At 38.1% G+C, this 16,028-nt stretch overlaps 1 protein-coding gene across 3 annotated transcripts in view; it reads right to left on the reverse strand.

Annotated features, from left to right (window-relative positions):
- Window positions 1-463: 463 nt before the first annotated feature.
- HBS1L (HBS1 like translational GTPase) overlaps window positions 464-16,028 on the reverse strand; it is a 112,221-nt gene continuing 96,656 nt past the window's right edge. For all 3 annotated transcript variants that reach the window (XM_030556361.1, XM_030556363.1, XM_030556362.1), the window contains 8 exons: window positions 15,576-15,693; window positions 15,306-15,374; window positions 12,975-13,079; window positions 9,333-9,423; window positions 7,182-7,290; window positions 6,048-6,148; window positions 2,528-2,672; window positions 464-1,264 (listed from right to left, as the gene is read on the reverse strand). In XM_030556361.1, the coding sequence (XP_030412221.1) occupies window positions 1,253-1,264; window positions 2,528-2,672; window positions 6,048-6,148; window positions 7,182-7,290; window positions 9,333-9,423; window positions 12,975-13,079; window positions 15,306-15,374; window positions 15,576-15,693 (750 nt within the window). In that variant the 3' untranslated portion in view covers window positions 464-1,252. The remainder of the gene's footprint in view (window positions 1,265-2,527; window positions 2,673-6,047; window positions 6,149-7,181; window positions 7,291-9,332; window positions 9,424-12,974; window positions 13,080-15,305; window positions 15,375-15,575; window positions 15,694-16,028) is intronic.

Here is a 16,028-nt window from a genome sequence, read left to right on the forward strand (position 1 = left end):
AAGACAGCTGTAACTCCCAGCGCTGCATACCTGCAAGTGTAGCCATGGCCTGGAACAGTCGCACTGCAAAGTCCTACCCAAGTTACTGTGTCCTGCACTTGCTAGGACTTCTGGGGTCATATCCCACGGCTCTTTGTGATGCAGCAAGCTGAGTCGCTCTGGGCCCAATGAACAGTGGGACAACTTGCCTGCCCTTCAGGGCACACAGGGGGAATTGTGGGAAGACACTGAAGGACTACCAGCACTAGAGTGGTTAACATGCATCCTCACTCCAAAATAAGCAGGTTACCAGCCCAACTGAAAACAGCATTCAAGCTATAGCCTGTACCCCAGGACAGGATGCTCGTGTTGAAAGAACCACTAAAATGAGATCAGTGGGTTTTTCTGATGATGGGGGCGTGTTGGTGCTATGTGCAAGTAAGAGCCTGGACTAACTCTGCAGTGAAGACATACTCTCATATGCTAAGTATGCAGTTTCTAGTTTTATTTTATAATGTTTACATAGAAGCATTTTGTCCTAAAAATTACACTCAGTTTAATGGAATTTAGCAAGGGTTTAAATTAAATAATATGGTTTGAAGGAAGCAAAACATATTATGCTTAGGCCAGGCTACTTTATTAAATTTTTACACTTCAAAAATAAAATTAGTCATTGTTGGCACAGCTTCCACTACACATGAAATTAAACTTTCTTTTTTAAATAAATTTTGGGATGAGGGAAATAATCTTGTGGATGACACTACATACCATTCTCTGAAATTGAAGGAAACGGTTATTTTTTCCCTGAAAATGCATCCATCTCAAACCTTAAAATATATTAGACCAATTAAGTTACTTTCTGGATTAATGTGCCGCAATGAGCAAATCAAAGAAAAAAAATGTAAACAGTCTATGGCTGGAAGTAGAAAGATGGTGAATCATCATGAAACAATCTTTTCTTCTAATGCATCTTTCCAATCAAGTTTCCATAAAGCTCTGTGAGCTGCAAATGTGGGGTGAATTTCACACAGAGAAATACAGAAATTTTTGAAATGAGATTGTGCAACATTAGCATTTCCATGTCAGTTGGCATTTTGTTTCCCAGTAGGCAGAGACTGATAAAAAGTTCACTAAATGTCCAATGTGGATTTAAATTTTTTTCTTTTTTTAATTTAATTGCACTTAGTTCCTTCAACTGAAGTAACTGGATTCGGAAAGCAGTTTGGATGGCTGATTGCATTTTGGTTGGGTCATGGAAGCCTTAGCACCACTGTCATTCTTTAATCTAGAAAGAAGAAGAGAAGCAGTAGGTTTTCTTGTCATTTCATAAAAAAAAACAACACAAATGAAAATACTACAGCAAAAAACAACAGACCACCAAAAAAGGGTCATAATGCATACATAACATATACATTTAGTAGATTATCTATCGATACGTTTTCAGTGACAGTAGTCTGAATTTTCTATGAGATTCTTTGAAACAACACTGAGTCCTACAAAAAGTTATTTCCAAAGAAGAGCCTAACAAGCCACAAGCTTATTTAGGTCCCAGCCTACAGGCACTTAGGCACGTGTTTAACTTTAGTAGTATACGGAGTCCCGATGAGACTCCTCACAATAGCTAAGTTAAATGTGTGCAAGTGATTTATAAGATCATGGCCCCAGCTCAGAGTCCTGTGTAAACTGTAACAAGAAAGTATGTTAAGAAACCTTTGTAACATAGTTCACAAAGCCTCATGAACTCTGGGAATTTGTTTTAAGCATAGAGAGAAGAGTTCTAATTCAGGCTCTGTTACTGACAAATTATTAAACCATGGGCTTCTGTATAAAAGTGGGATGATACCACCACCTTTCCATAACACACTAAACAAAGCTGGAACTAGAACTCCGGTTCTACAGATCCAAAAACACAGGCCTCAAAAAAGATGACTTTACCTGTCAGTTTAGAAGAATCTTTATATTTTCAAAGGTGCAATCCTGATAACAGAAGGCAAAAAGCCTTTACGCACGCGCTAAGTGCCTATCCCTGCATCTTTTGAAGTAAACAGCAGAAAATGCTTACAAATATCAGTGGGAGCAAGATTCAGTTTACAAGCCCTTTAAATTCAGGACTGGGCCTAAAGCTACTGGCAACAAAAATTAACAACGTTGCTTAATTGCAACCTATTTTCTTTAAACATCACTGGGGGAAAAGTTTTTAGGGAAGTTTGTCTATATGGAAACTTTGAAGGGATGGTAATAAGCCTATTTTTAGTTGGAGTGATATGAAGAAGAGAGATTTTAAAATTTCAAACCATGGTTCTTTTCGTTTAATGACCTGTAATTCAAAGAAAACAGACAAATATTCCTCAAAACTTTGCAGAAATGTTCTCCTTTGTTTTCACAGTACATCTGACAATTTTCAAATCAAATTAATTTTCCAATCCATAGTAATAGGGCTGATAAAATAGGGCTCTGTCATGGAAGCTGACTTCAAACCTTTATTATGGAGAAGCTGCCACCTCTCCATAATCAACATTCTAGAAAGTCTGTTACAAAAGCATCGTACCTCTGTGACAACTCCTGCAGCAATAGTGGATCCGCTGTAGCGTAACATAAACCTTCCAAGTTCTTTAAAGTCTTTGTACAATTCCAGGGCAACAGGCCTTTGTGTTTGTAGTTCTATTAAAGCATTCTGTCCTTTAGTCAGGACCCTGCAAATAAAATATTAAAACACCCAATTTTTATATCTATCAATATATCTATAAAATAATAATGAAACATCTGTCATCAGATATAAAATTTAATCCAACTGCAAGCTATAGATTAATATATTATAAGGCCAGCAGGGACTACTATGATAATTGAGTGTGACCTCATGTTTAACATAGACCATAAGATTTCCCTGAATTAATTCTTGTTTGAAAATCTTTTAGAAAAACATACAATCTTCATTTAAAAATTCTGAGTGACAGAAAATCCACTATCCCCCTTGGAAAATTGTTCCAATGGTTAATTGCCCTCACTGTTAAAGATTTGTGTCATATTTCTAGTCTGAATTTGTCTAGCCTCAACTTCCAGCCACTGGATCTTGTCATACCTTTCTTTATTGGACTGAAGAACCTTCTCTTATCAAATTTCTGTTCCCCACTTCGGTACTTACAGACTGTGATCAAGTCACTCCCAACCTTCACTTTGCTAAGTAAAATAGATTGAGCACCTTGCGTCTATCACTATAAGGCATGTTTTCCAATCCTTTAATCGTTCTCATGGTTCTTCTCTGAACTCTGTACAATTAATATCTTTCTTGCATTGTGGATAGTAGAACTGAATACAGTATTCCAGCAGCAGTCACACCAGTGCCAAATATAGCAGTAATACAACCTTCCTAGTCCTACTCACTATTCCTCTGTTTATACATCCAGGGATAGCAGTAGCCTTTTTGGTCACAACATTGCAATGGAAGCTCATGTTCAGCTGATTACTCACCCTAACTCCCAAGATTTTTTCAGAGCCATGGCTTCCTAGGATAGAGAACCCCATCCTGTAAGTATGACCCGTATTCTTTGTTCCTAGACATTATGAGTGTACATTCGGCTGTACTAAAATGCATATTGTTTGCTTGCACCCAGTTTACCAGGCCATCCAGATTGCATTTGATTGGTAACCTGTCCTCTTCATTATTTGCCACTCCCCCAAATTTTGTGTCATCCACAAGCTTTATCAGTGATGATTTTGTCTTTTCTTCCAGGTTACTGATAAAAATATTGAACAGTGTTGGGCTAAGAACCAGTCCCTGTAGGACTCTATTAGAAACACATCTGCTTGATTATGATTCCCCATTTACAATTACATTTTGAGACCTATCAGTTAACCATGCTTTAATCCAGTTAATGTATGCCATGTTGATTTTGTATAAATCTAGTTTCTCAATCAAAATGTCATGTGGAACCAAGTCAAATGCCTTACAGAAGTCTACATATATTACATCAACATTATTGTCTTTATCAACCAAACTTACGATCTTACTGAATAAAGATAGCAACTTAGTTTGACAGGATCTGTTTTCCATAAACCATGCTGATTGCAATTAGTTATATTAGTCTCCTTTAATTCTTTATTTATCAAGTCCTGTATCAACCATGCCATTATTTCAGACAGGACTGAAGTCAGGATAACAGACCTATAATTACCAAGGTCATCCCATTGCCTCTTTTTAAATAGTGGCACAATATTAAGCTTTCTTTCAGTTCTCTGGAACTTCCCCAGCAGTCCAATACTTATTGAAAATCAGCATTAATGGTTCAGAGAGCTCCTAAGCCAGCTCTTTTAAAACTCTTGTATGCAAGTTATCTGGACCTGCTGATTTTAGTAGCTGCTTGCTAAATAACTCCCAATTATCAATCATATTTTTCTGTTTAAATTATTTCTCCCAACTGATTTTGCTCATAAATTGTTTTCAGCTTTATGAAATTGTCCCTTTTAAAGCAGACAACTCTAGTTAGAGAATTTTTATAAACTCCAGCTGAACTAAGAACTCCCTGTGCATTTTCCTTTCAGATTACTTAAATATTGCTTCATCTATTCATGTTCTGAAATAAAATGTAACTCTTAAAAGCTCTCTCCCAACTTATTCTGCTATTACTAAATGCCACACACTGTAGATAATTTTTTCCACCAGCTAGATGTGCAGTCTCTTTCTAAATTGCTGTTAATAATTAATGATGTTCCATTTACATAGCATTTTTCATCTAGGTGCATGTTAAAGTGTGTTACAGACATTAGAAATTACAGAAATTAAATACTTCAATGTGTGGAATAACATGAAACAACTGTTTTAACGTACCCAGTATACCACACACAGCTTAGGGCAAAAAGAGAAAAATGTTGTGTCCAACTGAAACTACAGGTTGGATTTTTAAATTCAATCAAGCAGAATGTAATTACCCAAGAGGGACACTGGTTAAGCACCAAGGCTAATAATGCTACTCTTTTGAAAGATCAAGGGATCTTTAATGACCACAAGCAGTAGGATCTCAGTTTTAAGTCTCATGCGAATGACAATACTGCCAAGCTGGAACACTGATTTAATACTGCTTTAGACAGATGAGTGGCCTCTACTGAATCACCATCACCTCCATTTTTCCCCTAGTGGGTCACCCAACCAAGTAGGAGGTCAGCCTATCTCTGCGTAGCAGAAAAAAAAAAATCAGCATGAGATAGAACAGTGCATAATACTGAGGGGCATCAATGTCATCTCTTTTCTAGAGACAAAACACAGATTTTTGGGGGGGATTCAGGATTTCCTCTGCATTTCTTTTCAGTGAGAGGTCCATTGGTAATGTCACAGCCATGCAACAATATGTCAACCAGAGTTTGGCTTTAATCAACCAGTATCCAAAGTCATACTATAGACCAGGGGTTGGCAATCTTTCAGAAATAGTGTGCCAAGTCTTCATTTATTCACTCCAATTTAAGGTTTCGCATGACAGTAATACATTTAAACGTTTTTAGAAGGTCTCTTTCTATAGTCTATAATATATAACTAAACTATTGTTGTATATAAAGTAAATAAGGTTTTTAAAATGTTTAAGAAGCTTAATTTAAACAAATTAAAACACAGAGCCCCTGGACTGGTGGCCAGGACCCAGGCAGTGTGAGTGCCACTGAAAATCAGCTTGTGTGCCACCTTTGGCACGCATGGCATAGGTCGCCTACCCCTGCTATAGACTCTATCCTGTTTCAGGAAGTAAAACTACAGGAGTATGGTCTAATGAACAGGGCACTGAGGTGGGAATCAGGGAATCTTTGTTTTATTCCCGACTCTGCTAATGAGCTGTTGTGTGACTGGGCAAGTCAATTCACTTCTCTGTGCCTTAGTATCTGTAAAACAAGGATAAAGATACTTACCTTGCTTTATAAAGTGCTTTGAGCTCTACAGATGAAAAGCAGTATACAATATGTAAGTATATTACTTTATCTTTAAACAGAATTTGTTCAGTAATAATACGATCCAATTTGTTTTATATTAACCAATTTGAATCTGTCAAATTTCTATTGTAATTAATGTCCACCTCACAAATACTTACTTAGGTTTTTTCTTTGTAACTTCGCCAGTACTCTTGTGAAGGATACTCAATAATCGTCTAATAGTGGCAGGCTCACTTACGGTTTGATAGTGTAAAAGCACCTAAAATAACAATAGTTTACTTTTTTCAGTTAGTAACCTACATTTTAAAATTCTATATTTACACCTACCTACATTTTAAGAGCCTGAAAGATCCTCAAGGTCTCAAGTTTGACTTCTGAAAAATTCTGTCTACTGATGCACATGCCAAAATAAAGGACTGGCCCAGTAGTAGCACCCATGCTGGCATGCTGGAATCAGTATAAAATCCCTTGCTTTACTTATGGACATTCCTCAGTGAAGCATTTGTACCTCATGATCACAAACCCTCTCACTGCAGCACATGTAGACATACTTGAGCCAGCAGTAGCTCAAGTAACAATAGCCATGAAGCAGTGTAAGCAAGGGATAGCCTCTTGAGTATAGCAGACTTATACAAGCCATACTGCCACGGCTACACTGCTACTGTTACTCAAGCTAGCTAGATCCAAGCTAACTCACGTGTGTCTGTGCTTGCTGCAATGGCACCTCAAATTATAATGTAGACAAACACTGTTCTTTCAGTCAGAGCTTATCTCCTGGGGAGCCATATCCTGGACTTTATGGGATCTTTGTGGACATGTCTGCTAGATCTCTCTTACTGGTTATACTTTTACACATTACAGTAAATACTTCATTTACTCTAAGTTTTTCAGTTACTATTCATTTTTGAACCCTACCACATCAGTGAAGTCCTGTGGCAGGTACTATGATTTTTAGGTAATTTACTGCCAGGTAAATTTCTACAGTCAGTCATATATTGTCTTATTAATGACAAGCCTGGCTGAAACCAGTGGGTGTAACCCCCACATTCTCTGAACAGGGCATATCAACATATCAGAAATCAGCAGGCACAGGCATCTGCCTCCAAAGCCGTAACTCTGCATCCTCTTTAAACTAGAATCTAGAATTTCAAGAGAATGCCACTGATTTCGCAATTTTGTTTACTAAAGTTTTTCCTCCCCTTGAGTATGAAATTCGTTTTTATCAACAAGAATACTGAGCCATCTAGAAAGAAAATCAGAACATTCAAAGAGAAGAATATTTCAAGACTTACAGGGAATCCTTTAGTAATGGGGACATCAATATTAAAGATGAGGACTCGAGCTCTGAAACGAGTGCAGGCTTTGATGGGTTCCTTGAGACCACAAAATATACAGCCAACACTACAAGAGGAGGAAAAAAGACAAATATTCGGATAGCACATTGGAAAAGTGTTAAGCAGTGTATTTTGAAGTAAACACTACGTAAAAGAAGTGACACATTAATATGCTCTATGTTAGGGGTCGGCAACCTTTCAGAAGCGGTGTGCCGAGTCTTCATTTATTCACTCTAATTTAAGGTTTCCCATGCCAGTAATACATTTTAATGTTTTTAGAAAGTCTTTTTCTATAAGTCTATAATATATAACTAAACTATTGTTGTATGTAAAGTAAATAAGGTTTTTTAAATGTTTAAGAAGCTTCATTTAAAATTAAATTAAAATGCAGATCTCTCCGGACCGGAGGCCAGGCCCCAGGCAGCGTGAGTGCCACTGAAAATCAGCTCACGTGCTGCCTTTGGCACATGTGCCAAAGGTTGCCTACCCCTGCTCTATGAGAAAAGAAAACGTCACACTATTAAAGCACCCAGTCAAATGCATACTACAGGATATAAAAGCTGTTTTGTGGATGAGCACAAAGAATTATGGCAAGATCCAAATGGACAAGTACCTCCACTGCTAAAATTCTTCTGAAATGACATTTGGTAAGAAGAGACACTCAGGAGAATAAATTAGCATGTCACCCAGAGGTCATCTCTCGCCATGATGGGATGGGTAAATTTGCAGTGCTGCTGCCTATTATTTACCTGTTCTGTGGCTTGAGGGCTTCCATCTGCAGCATTGTCAAACCTCACAACTTTCATCAGCACTATGTTCAGTTATAAAATATAAATCCACCTTCATAACAGAACTATATTGAATCTAAGAGGAGCAACTGGCAGTGTTAAATCAAGAAACCATATTTTTGTGGGCAAAGGGAGATAAGGTGAGCACTGTCTGTGTCACTCAATATTAACCAGATCTCCACTAACACAAAAACATACAACAGTTACATCAGTTGTACTCTTTTAAACAAGACCATAAAAACAACTTTGGTCAAAGGGTCTGGGCAACGCAGCCATTCCCTAGGAATTAGACAGAACAAAATACCAACAATTTCAATATATCTAAAACTTAAGGACCTCTACTTCCCAAAAATGTACATCACCCAAGACAAACAATCTACAGAACATGGATAGCACAAATCCCACACTAACTCCATTTGACAACAGCATGAGGACTTTTCAAGGGAATATAACCACTGCAGTGACGGAAATCAAAGGAACTGTTGTCTTTCCTTTCAGAAACAAAGTATAAATGTGCACAAATATAGAGGCTAGAAGTGTTTGGTCAGCCAACCTGAAAGATCCATGTGAGTTTGGCTGTCTGACCCAGAAGCAGAAAAGAAGCCATATGAATTATGTTACCAACCATGTTGCATGAATAGCAATTTACAAATAGCCAATACTCATTGCAACAGTTGTGGCAAACACATTGTTAGAAATGAGTAGGCTGAAATATACTTATAAAAAAACATTTATTAAGTAAGCCTAGATCAATCAATTTATTTAAAAAATTGACATCTGTTTCTCAATAATTTAGAGACAGAATAAGGGACAAAATTTATTGAATGAATTGTTCACTACAAATAGTTTGGCCATTTTTAGTTACTAGTACAAGACTTGTACGTACTAGCAATTTAGACATGCTTTGTTGTCTGAATGATTTACAGTTTGGTGAATTCTTGGTAAATCTTTTATATTATCATCTAAATTCTGAATATAATATTAGAGTAGTCTCTGAAGTTCCATTTAGCAATTAAGATGTGTGTTTTAAGATTCCAAGAATGGGACGCATAAGCAAAAGGCTTTCACAATCACTTCTGCCAGTATTAGGGTGAATTAATCACGAACACTAACACTGTTCTTCTGAGGTTGCCGTTGCACATGCAGCAGATGTTTCCAACGTTTGTACATGCAGGCCAGGTGATATGCATCACTTTGGTTTTAAATATCCTGGTAACCAAATCATTCTTCAAGTAAACCGCTGACTGGAAAGTGTAGTAGTTAAAAGGTTTTTCATTAAAAACAAACCGTTGCTTACACTGAAACTCAGATTTGGACTCACTTGATTTTGATGATATCCATGCCGGTCAAAGTGAGACTAACGTGATCTCCTGCTGCAGCCCAATCAACTAGTTCATCATGCAGTGTGATTCCTGGAAATGAGTAAGAACAGAACCTCACAGTGAAGTACCTAGGTTCTGAGCTACAAACAAACAGCTCTGTTTGGGCCATTTGTGCTTCATCAACCATTACTCATCAGTTTTCAATATGAATGGGCTGAGAGTAAAAGCTTTTGACTAAAAGCATAGAGGAAACAATTTTTTTCTGTCAGGACTAATTGCTTTTACTCCACCCTGTATATTAATATGGCTTTGTCTAAGTCATGGGAGTGGACCTGCTGCCAGTCACACAGCGCAGATGATGCGGTCTCGAAAATACTACTGTGCACTAATACCACAGTGCTTGCCCCACCCATCCTCTGATGCACATGCATATTTTACACCACCTTTCATGTTCCTTAAAGGCTCTAGTGGCAACTTTCATTTACCCTAAGTGGGTTAGCGCTCTCTCTCTCTCTCTCCGTCATAGAAGAATGCAACAAATGACTTTGGATTGCAGCATCAGGTTATCTATTAGAAAGCATTTAAATAGGTATTCTATTCTGTCTGTGATGTATACACTCCTGGGTGTAGACCAGTGGTCTTCAACCTTTTTACACTCAAGATCACTTTTTGAATCTAAGGGCAACCCAGAATCTACCCTTCCTCTTCCCTGAGGCCCACTCCTTTCCCAAAGCCCCGCTCTGCTCACCACCCACCCCACAATTGCTCACTTTCCCCTGCCCTCATTCACTTTCAGCAGGTTGAGGTAGGGGGTTGGGGTTCTGGAGACAGTGAGGGGTGCAAGAGGAGGCTCTGGGCTGGGGCAGAGTGTTGGGGTACAGGAGGGGGTGTAGGGTGCTGGCTCTAGGAGGGAGCTCCAGGCTGGGGCTTGAGGTGTAAGAGGGGGTTCGTGGTGAAGAAGGGGGTATGGGTTACTGGCTCCGGGAGGGGGTTCAGGGTAGGGCTTGGGGTGCAGGAGAGGGTTTGGGGTGCAGGAGGCAGTATGGGGTGCTGGCTCCAAGAGGGAGCTCAGGGATAAGGGTTGAGGTGCGGCCTCCTGCCAGGGCTGGCTCCAGGCACCAGCATTCCAAGCAGGTGCTTGGGACAGCAATCTGCAAGGGGCGGTGGTCCGTGTGTTTTTGCCCCCAAGGAGCATGCCGAATTGCCACCACAGATGGCGGGGGCAGTCCGTGTGCCGTTAGGGCGGCACATGTGTTTCCACGGAGGCAGCAAATTTGGTGGCAGCTTCAATTTTCAGCTGTCTGCGGCAGCGCAGCTTCTGTCTTCCAACTAACGACAGATGGACTGCACTAACGACAGATGGACTGCCCCCATCTGCGGCAGCAATTCGGCGCGCTGCTTGGGGCGGCGAAAACAGTAGAGCCAGCCCTGCCTCCTGCTGGACAGCACTTACCTCCGGCAGCTCCCAGGCAGTGGCAGGTGCAGCAAGACTAAGGCAGGCTCTCTGCCTACCCTAGTCCCACACCACTTCCGGAAGGGGCCAACGCACCTCTCTGGCCCCCTGGGGGAGAGGCAGGGGGCACGTGGCTCTGCACGCTGCCCCTCTCTGCAAGCACTGATCTCACAGCTTTCCCGGCCAATGGGAGCTGCGGGGACGGTGTCTGCAGGCAGGACAAGCGCGTGAAGGGAGACCCCTACCCCCCCGCCGGCAGGTCTGTGGGGCTGCACTGGTTGCTTCCGGAAGCAGCCACACTGCACAGCCAGAGATCGCGATCACCTGGGAGATCTCTAGGATCAATCAGTCGATTGCAATTGACTAGTTGGTGACCGCTGGTGTAGAGTTATGGGTGAGAATAAAAAATTCATCATGACTTTTAAATGAATTATATTGATCAGAAGATAGATAAGTGTTAGCAAAAGTTTTCATTTTATAAATACTGCACGCATCCACAGACCTAGGTCTGTTTCCCTGCAGATCACAACAATTTAAACAAAAACCATTTCATGTTAACATGTACCAAACTGTATTTCTTCGTTTGCAAATCTGTCTCTCTTGCTCCCTTCCAGAATAGGCATACAGTGTCATTCAAATTCAAGCATGTCAGTGTCATGAGGAACTACTTTGTTAAGCCATGTGATAATTACTTCACCTACAGGTGGCACTCCCCTACACAGATAAATGAAGTTCAGACTTTTCTTTCTGTTAGAAGTGATAAGCTAGTAAGCATACCATATACAAGATAGCATGCCTCAAGTTTGTACTGAAATATAAATATATTACATTTTCTTCTCCTTACATGTAAGCATTAAATAAACAATGGCTCCAAATCCTCAGTTACATTTGAGCCACTATGTGATGCTCCAGCCCCAGATGGACCTTCCCAACATAGGATGGGAGATCTTCAGATGATGCAGACCTCTCATAGTAGTTTCTGTGCTACCTCCTACTCTCCTGCAACTTGCGTAGGCAAATGGCCAGGGTATCCCCGCACTTAGCTTGTATATAGCATACTCTGACTGCTGTAACTTTCCCTTGGACTCTAAGTTGCACTAGGAACCAGAGCAACAGAGTGCACTGGAGAAAAGACACATATAAACATATGTTTTAAACTATTGTTATTTTTCATCTAGTTTAAATATATATAGCAAGGCATATCTATGCACTTTGCTACTGCAAACTGTATGAAGATTTTATTCCAACACATAACAGTGTCATGTTTTTCACTTCTGTTCCATGTAATGGAGAAGTATTTGCAGCTTAACATTTTTAAATGTACCAGCCATTACTTTGCATATTAATATCAGTGGACAAATATTCTGAATTTTTCTTCATGAGGGCTAAATTGTTCAGTCATTAGCCAGTGGTACAAAGCAAATAATAAATTTAGCATCAACTCTTTCATATGACCAAATCAGAAAAATAGGTTTTAATTTCCCCCAGTGCTGAACACTGTACACTTCATTGTTGACACAAATAGATATTCAGCAATTTTCCTCAGTTATGCAACTTTTTACCATCATCAGAAAAATACACTGAAACAAAACTTATTTTCAACACAAATTTATTCTCCCTTCCATCTGTTGATACAGGAATTAAGAAAATTGTGAAAAAAAAATTAAATGCTGAAAACGTATTTGGCATTGTTCCTTGAAATTTTTAAGACTGCAGAAATATATTTGCAATTCTCCACTGAGCACCTGGGATCCAGTTGAGCTGCTAAGTGCCTCCCTCCTCTAGCAACGAATGGTCTTACAGCACATAAACTTCAAAAGCTAAGATTTACCTGCAAGGGCTGTTTAAAACCCACACAAAATAGCAATGCTCATAAGTAATCTGACTACTAACGATTTTGTGTTTCATACATTTTACAGCTATTAACTGCAGAACTCTCACATTTTCACTGAAAAAATCATGAGGCTGACAAATTTGGAATAACTAGCACTGTAAAAATGATGAAAAACCATATGAACTTTCACATATCTTTCAAAGACAGATATTTATACTGTCACATCTAAAATTCGTTTATGCTTTCACATGTTATGTTTGACAGTTAGTATCAGTTTGACAACCTGTTACCATTTCAGTAACTGTTTCTAGACCAGTATTGACCTGAAAGTAAACAAGCTTTTGAATACTATACCTTTTGCTGTGCAAGTTTCATTGGGAGGCATAGCCAGAAGTCGGTCTCCAGTCTGAATATAGCCTGCTTCTATTTTACCAGTCACACAAAATCCTGATCCTTGGTCTGTAATAAGCATGTTAATCATTTAAAATAAAAAAACAATTAACCATATGGTAAGGTGCGTTTTTATATACAATTAACCCATTAGCAATGTAGACAGATTTTAATGTGATAAAAAGCATTTTTCTCAGCTGAGTCAGTATTCATTACTTGTAAAGTCACTACATCATACTGAAAACAAACCATTAATTCCAAAACCCCTTGATCTGATTTTTTTTTTTAACTAAGAGCAGAAACTCTGTACTTTAAAATTGATGTGGTTGCATAAAAATCCAGTTTTTAACTTTTTGATACAAGAATTAGATCATTAGCCTATTTGATTTTAAGCAGCCAAACGCTATTTGCAGATAAAAATATTTACTGAGACACCTTAATAAACCCCCATGCATTCATGCATGTTTATTGTCCAATGAACCAGAAATTCTGGAAACTCTATTGGCATATTTTATACACTCAGAAAGTCAGCTGAAGATTGGATTACTACCCAAACATACCACAATAATGGTGGATGAGTGTGGCATTTTTTATGAATAAAGAAGTAGTGGATTTACAAAGTATATTTCTCATTTTGAAAGTCTACATACTGGTGGGTGCATTTCTAATCATATGAATGTTCACACTGGTTATTTATTAAAAAGTGAGCTGTATGCTACTGTTCTTGCTCTTACTGGTACACTTGAAGCAAAGTTCTTTCTCCAAAACTATGGAGACTGCATATATGCAGGTATGTTTGGTTTGGTTTCAGACAAAATATCTTTTTAAACAAAGTTTCTGAAGTTTCAGTGTGCATCTGGAAACATTTCTTTTATGTATGTATGCTATATTCACCAGGGGGCATAGAATAACACTTTCTCCTTTCCTACTTACTCACTGCCATTATTGTACGGTGCTCCAGCATATGTACCTAGAGAAGCATTACCAGATGTGCCAATGGGATATTTTTTCTTCTCCATTTGAGCAAACTTATAGATGAATTACCATGTTGGTCAAATGATAAAAGAATTTTAACACCCCAAAAGTGTGGAAAGTGAGAAAGCAGTGTATACTAGGGAAAAGAAAAAAAACAAAAAACTAAAAACAAAAAACTAAAATAAAAAACTATGAGCCCAAATGTCAAAGCTGGATGTGTGTTCAAAACTAGCCTTGTATGAAAAAATTCTTGGTGTGATCTGTACGTGCAACTATAATAATATTAACTATTTAAACAACAGACCCTATATCTGTAAACAAGGACATAATTCCCATAATTACCACCAAAAATAAATTTGACAAATGAACATTTTTATAGAGTAGGTTTATTTGAAATTATTCATTTTAGTTCATTAGTATATCTGTAAAATTAAGCTCAATGCAAAATTAGTTATTGCAAAGAATAAAGCCTTTCATCATAAAGATTCTCAATGAGCTTTACATACTATATACATATAGCAACACTGTAATGACGTTTACTCTGGTATGCACCACTCAGTACACTCATGGAAATTTTGGCCAAGGTATTGGGACAAACTCTAATCTAGTATTCCAGTATTTAACATGAGATTTTCAATGTTCTTGCAGAGCTGATAGGTCCTAAGTTTTTTTAAGGTCTCTGAAAAAAACCCACTCCCAATCTGCATGGATTGCATTTTTCTACCATTGCCAATATCTGAACATAGTACCATTTTCACTGGTTTTTTAAACCTGATGTTCAGATTACTATACTATCACTCTAATTCCAACTGTGTACACACTATACAAACAATATGATAAATTCTTAAAGTTTCAACAGTAAAACAATACAATTTATGATATGGCAATAAATTAATGGTTACTATGTCAGGTTGGATATTAAATCTCAGATCACTGTGTCACTTAGTTATGGTCTCAAGGAGTAAAAACTGGATTGGAAGCCAGGACCCCTGATTACTATTCCCCATTCTGCAACCAACTCATTATATGACCATGAGCAAGTCACAATCTTTTACCTCAGTTTCTCTACCAGTAAAGTGTGAATAATATACACAATAATAAACATGCTTTGCACACAGAAAAGAAGTATAATCCCCTGAACAGAAGTCTCTTTTTACACTTATTTTATGGTCAGATTTTTAACAGTAATAAGAAATATGATTTTAAAATAATTTAAAATTATTTCAGCATACATACACACACATATAATGTGTGTGTGAGAGTGAGAGATTTATTTACATCTTCAAAATGATTGGTCAAATAAAATTCAGTAAAACCAACCTTTAAAAACATCAGACACACATAATCTAAACGGTTTATCCACTGATCTCTGTGGTGGCTTGAAAGAATCTGAAAAAAAAATTAATACCTTGAGACTTCCCGTATTTAGTAATCAAAATGACCATCTCACAATTTCTCCCTTAAGTAATAAACTATATTGCATTCTATTTCCCCACACACACTTCCCTCCCCCCAAAAAGAACATTTTTGACATAAACAACATTACAATGTACCAAATAAATATTAAATCAAGCAGAATGGCACACTCACCAATTTGTTCTAACAAACATTTTCCCTTATACCATTCAGTGAGTTCACTTGATTGACAGCCTGTGACTAGATTTTCACCACCAAGACCACTTGTAGGGATATAAGCTACATCGGACTCCTAATTAACAAAACAAAACAAAAAAACTCTCTAAAATAAATATACAGTGTATCTCTAAAATGGTACCTTTGTGAAAAAGCAGCAGCAAAGAGCACATTTTCAGTATAGTAACTGTTTTTAAGCTTATGGACACTTTGCTTACAATTCCACATTTCCCTTGAATGAAAAAGAAAATATTTTGCCCGATAACACCCAGCCTCTATTAAGATGGACACTCAATCAGCCTTTTTGGCTGATCCAGCTTCCTTCTATTTACTCTACATCAAAGCAATGTGACAAACACAGAAATATAGGTTACATGGCAAGGCTGCAACTTTATTAACTGTAATCAACAA

This window comes from Gopherus evgoodei, chromosome 3, assembly GCF_007399415.2.
Source record: "Gopherus evgoodei ecotype Sinaloan lineage chromosome 3, rGopEvg1_v1.p, whole genome shotgun sequence".
Taxonomy (NCBI): domain Eukaryota; kingdom Metazoa; phylum Chordata; order Testudines; family Testudinidae; genus Gopherus; species Gopherus evgoodei.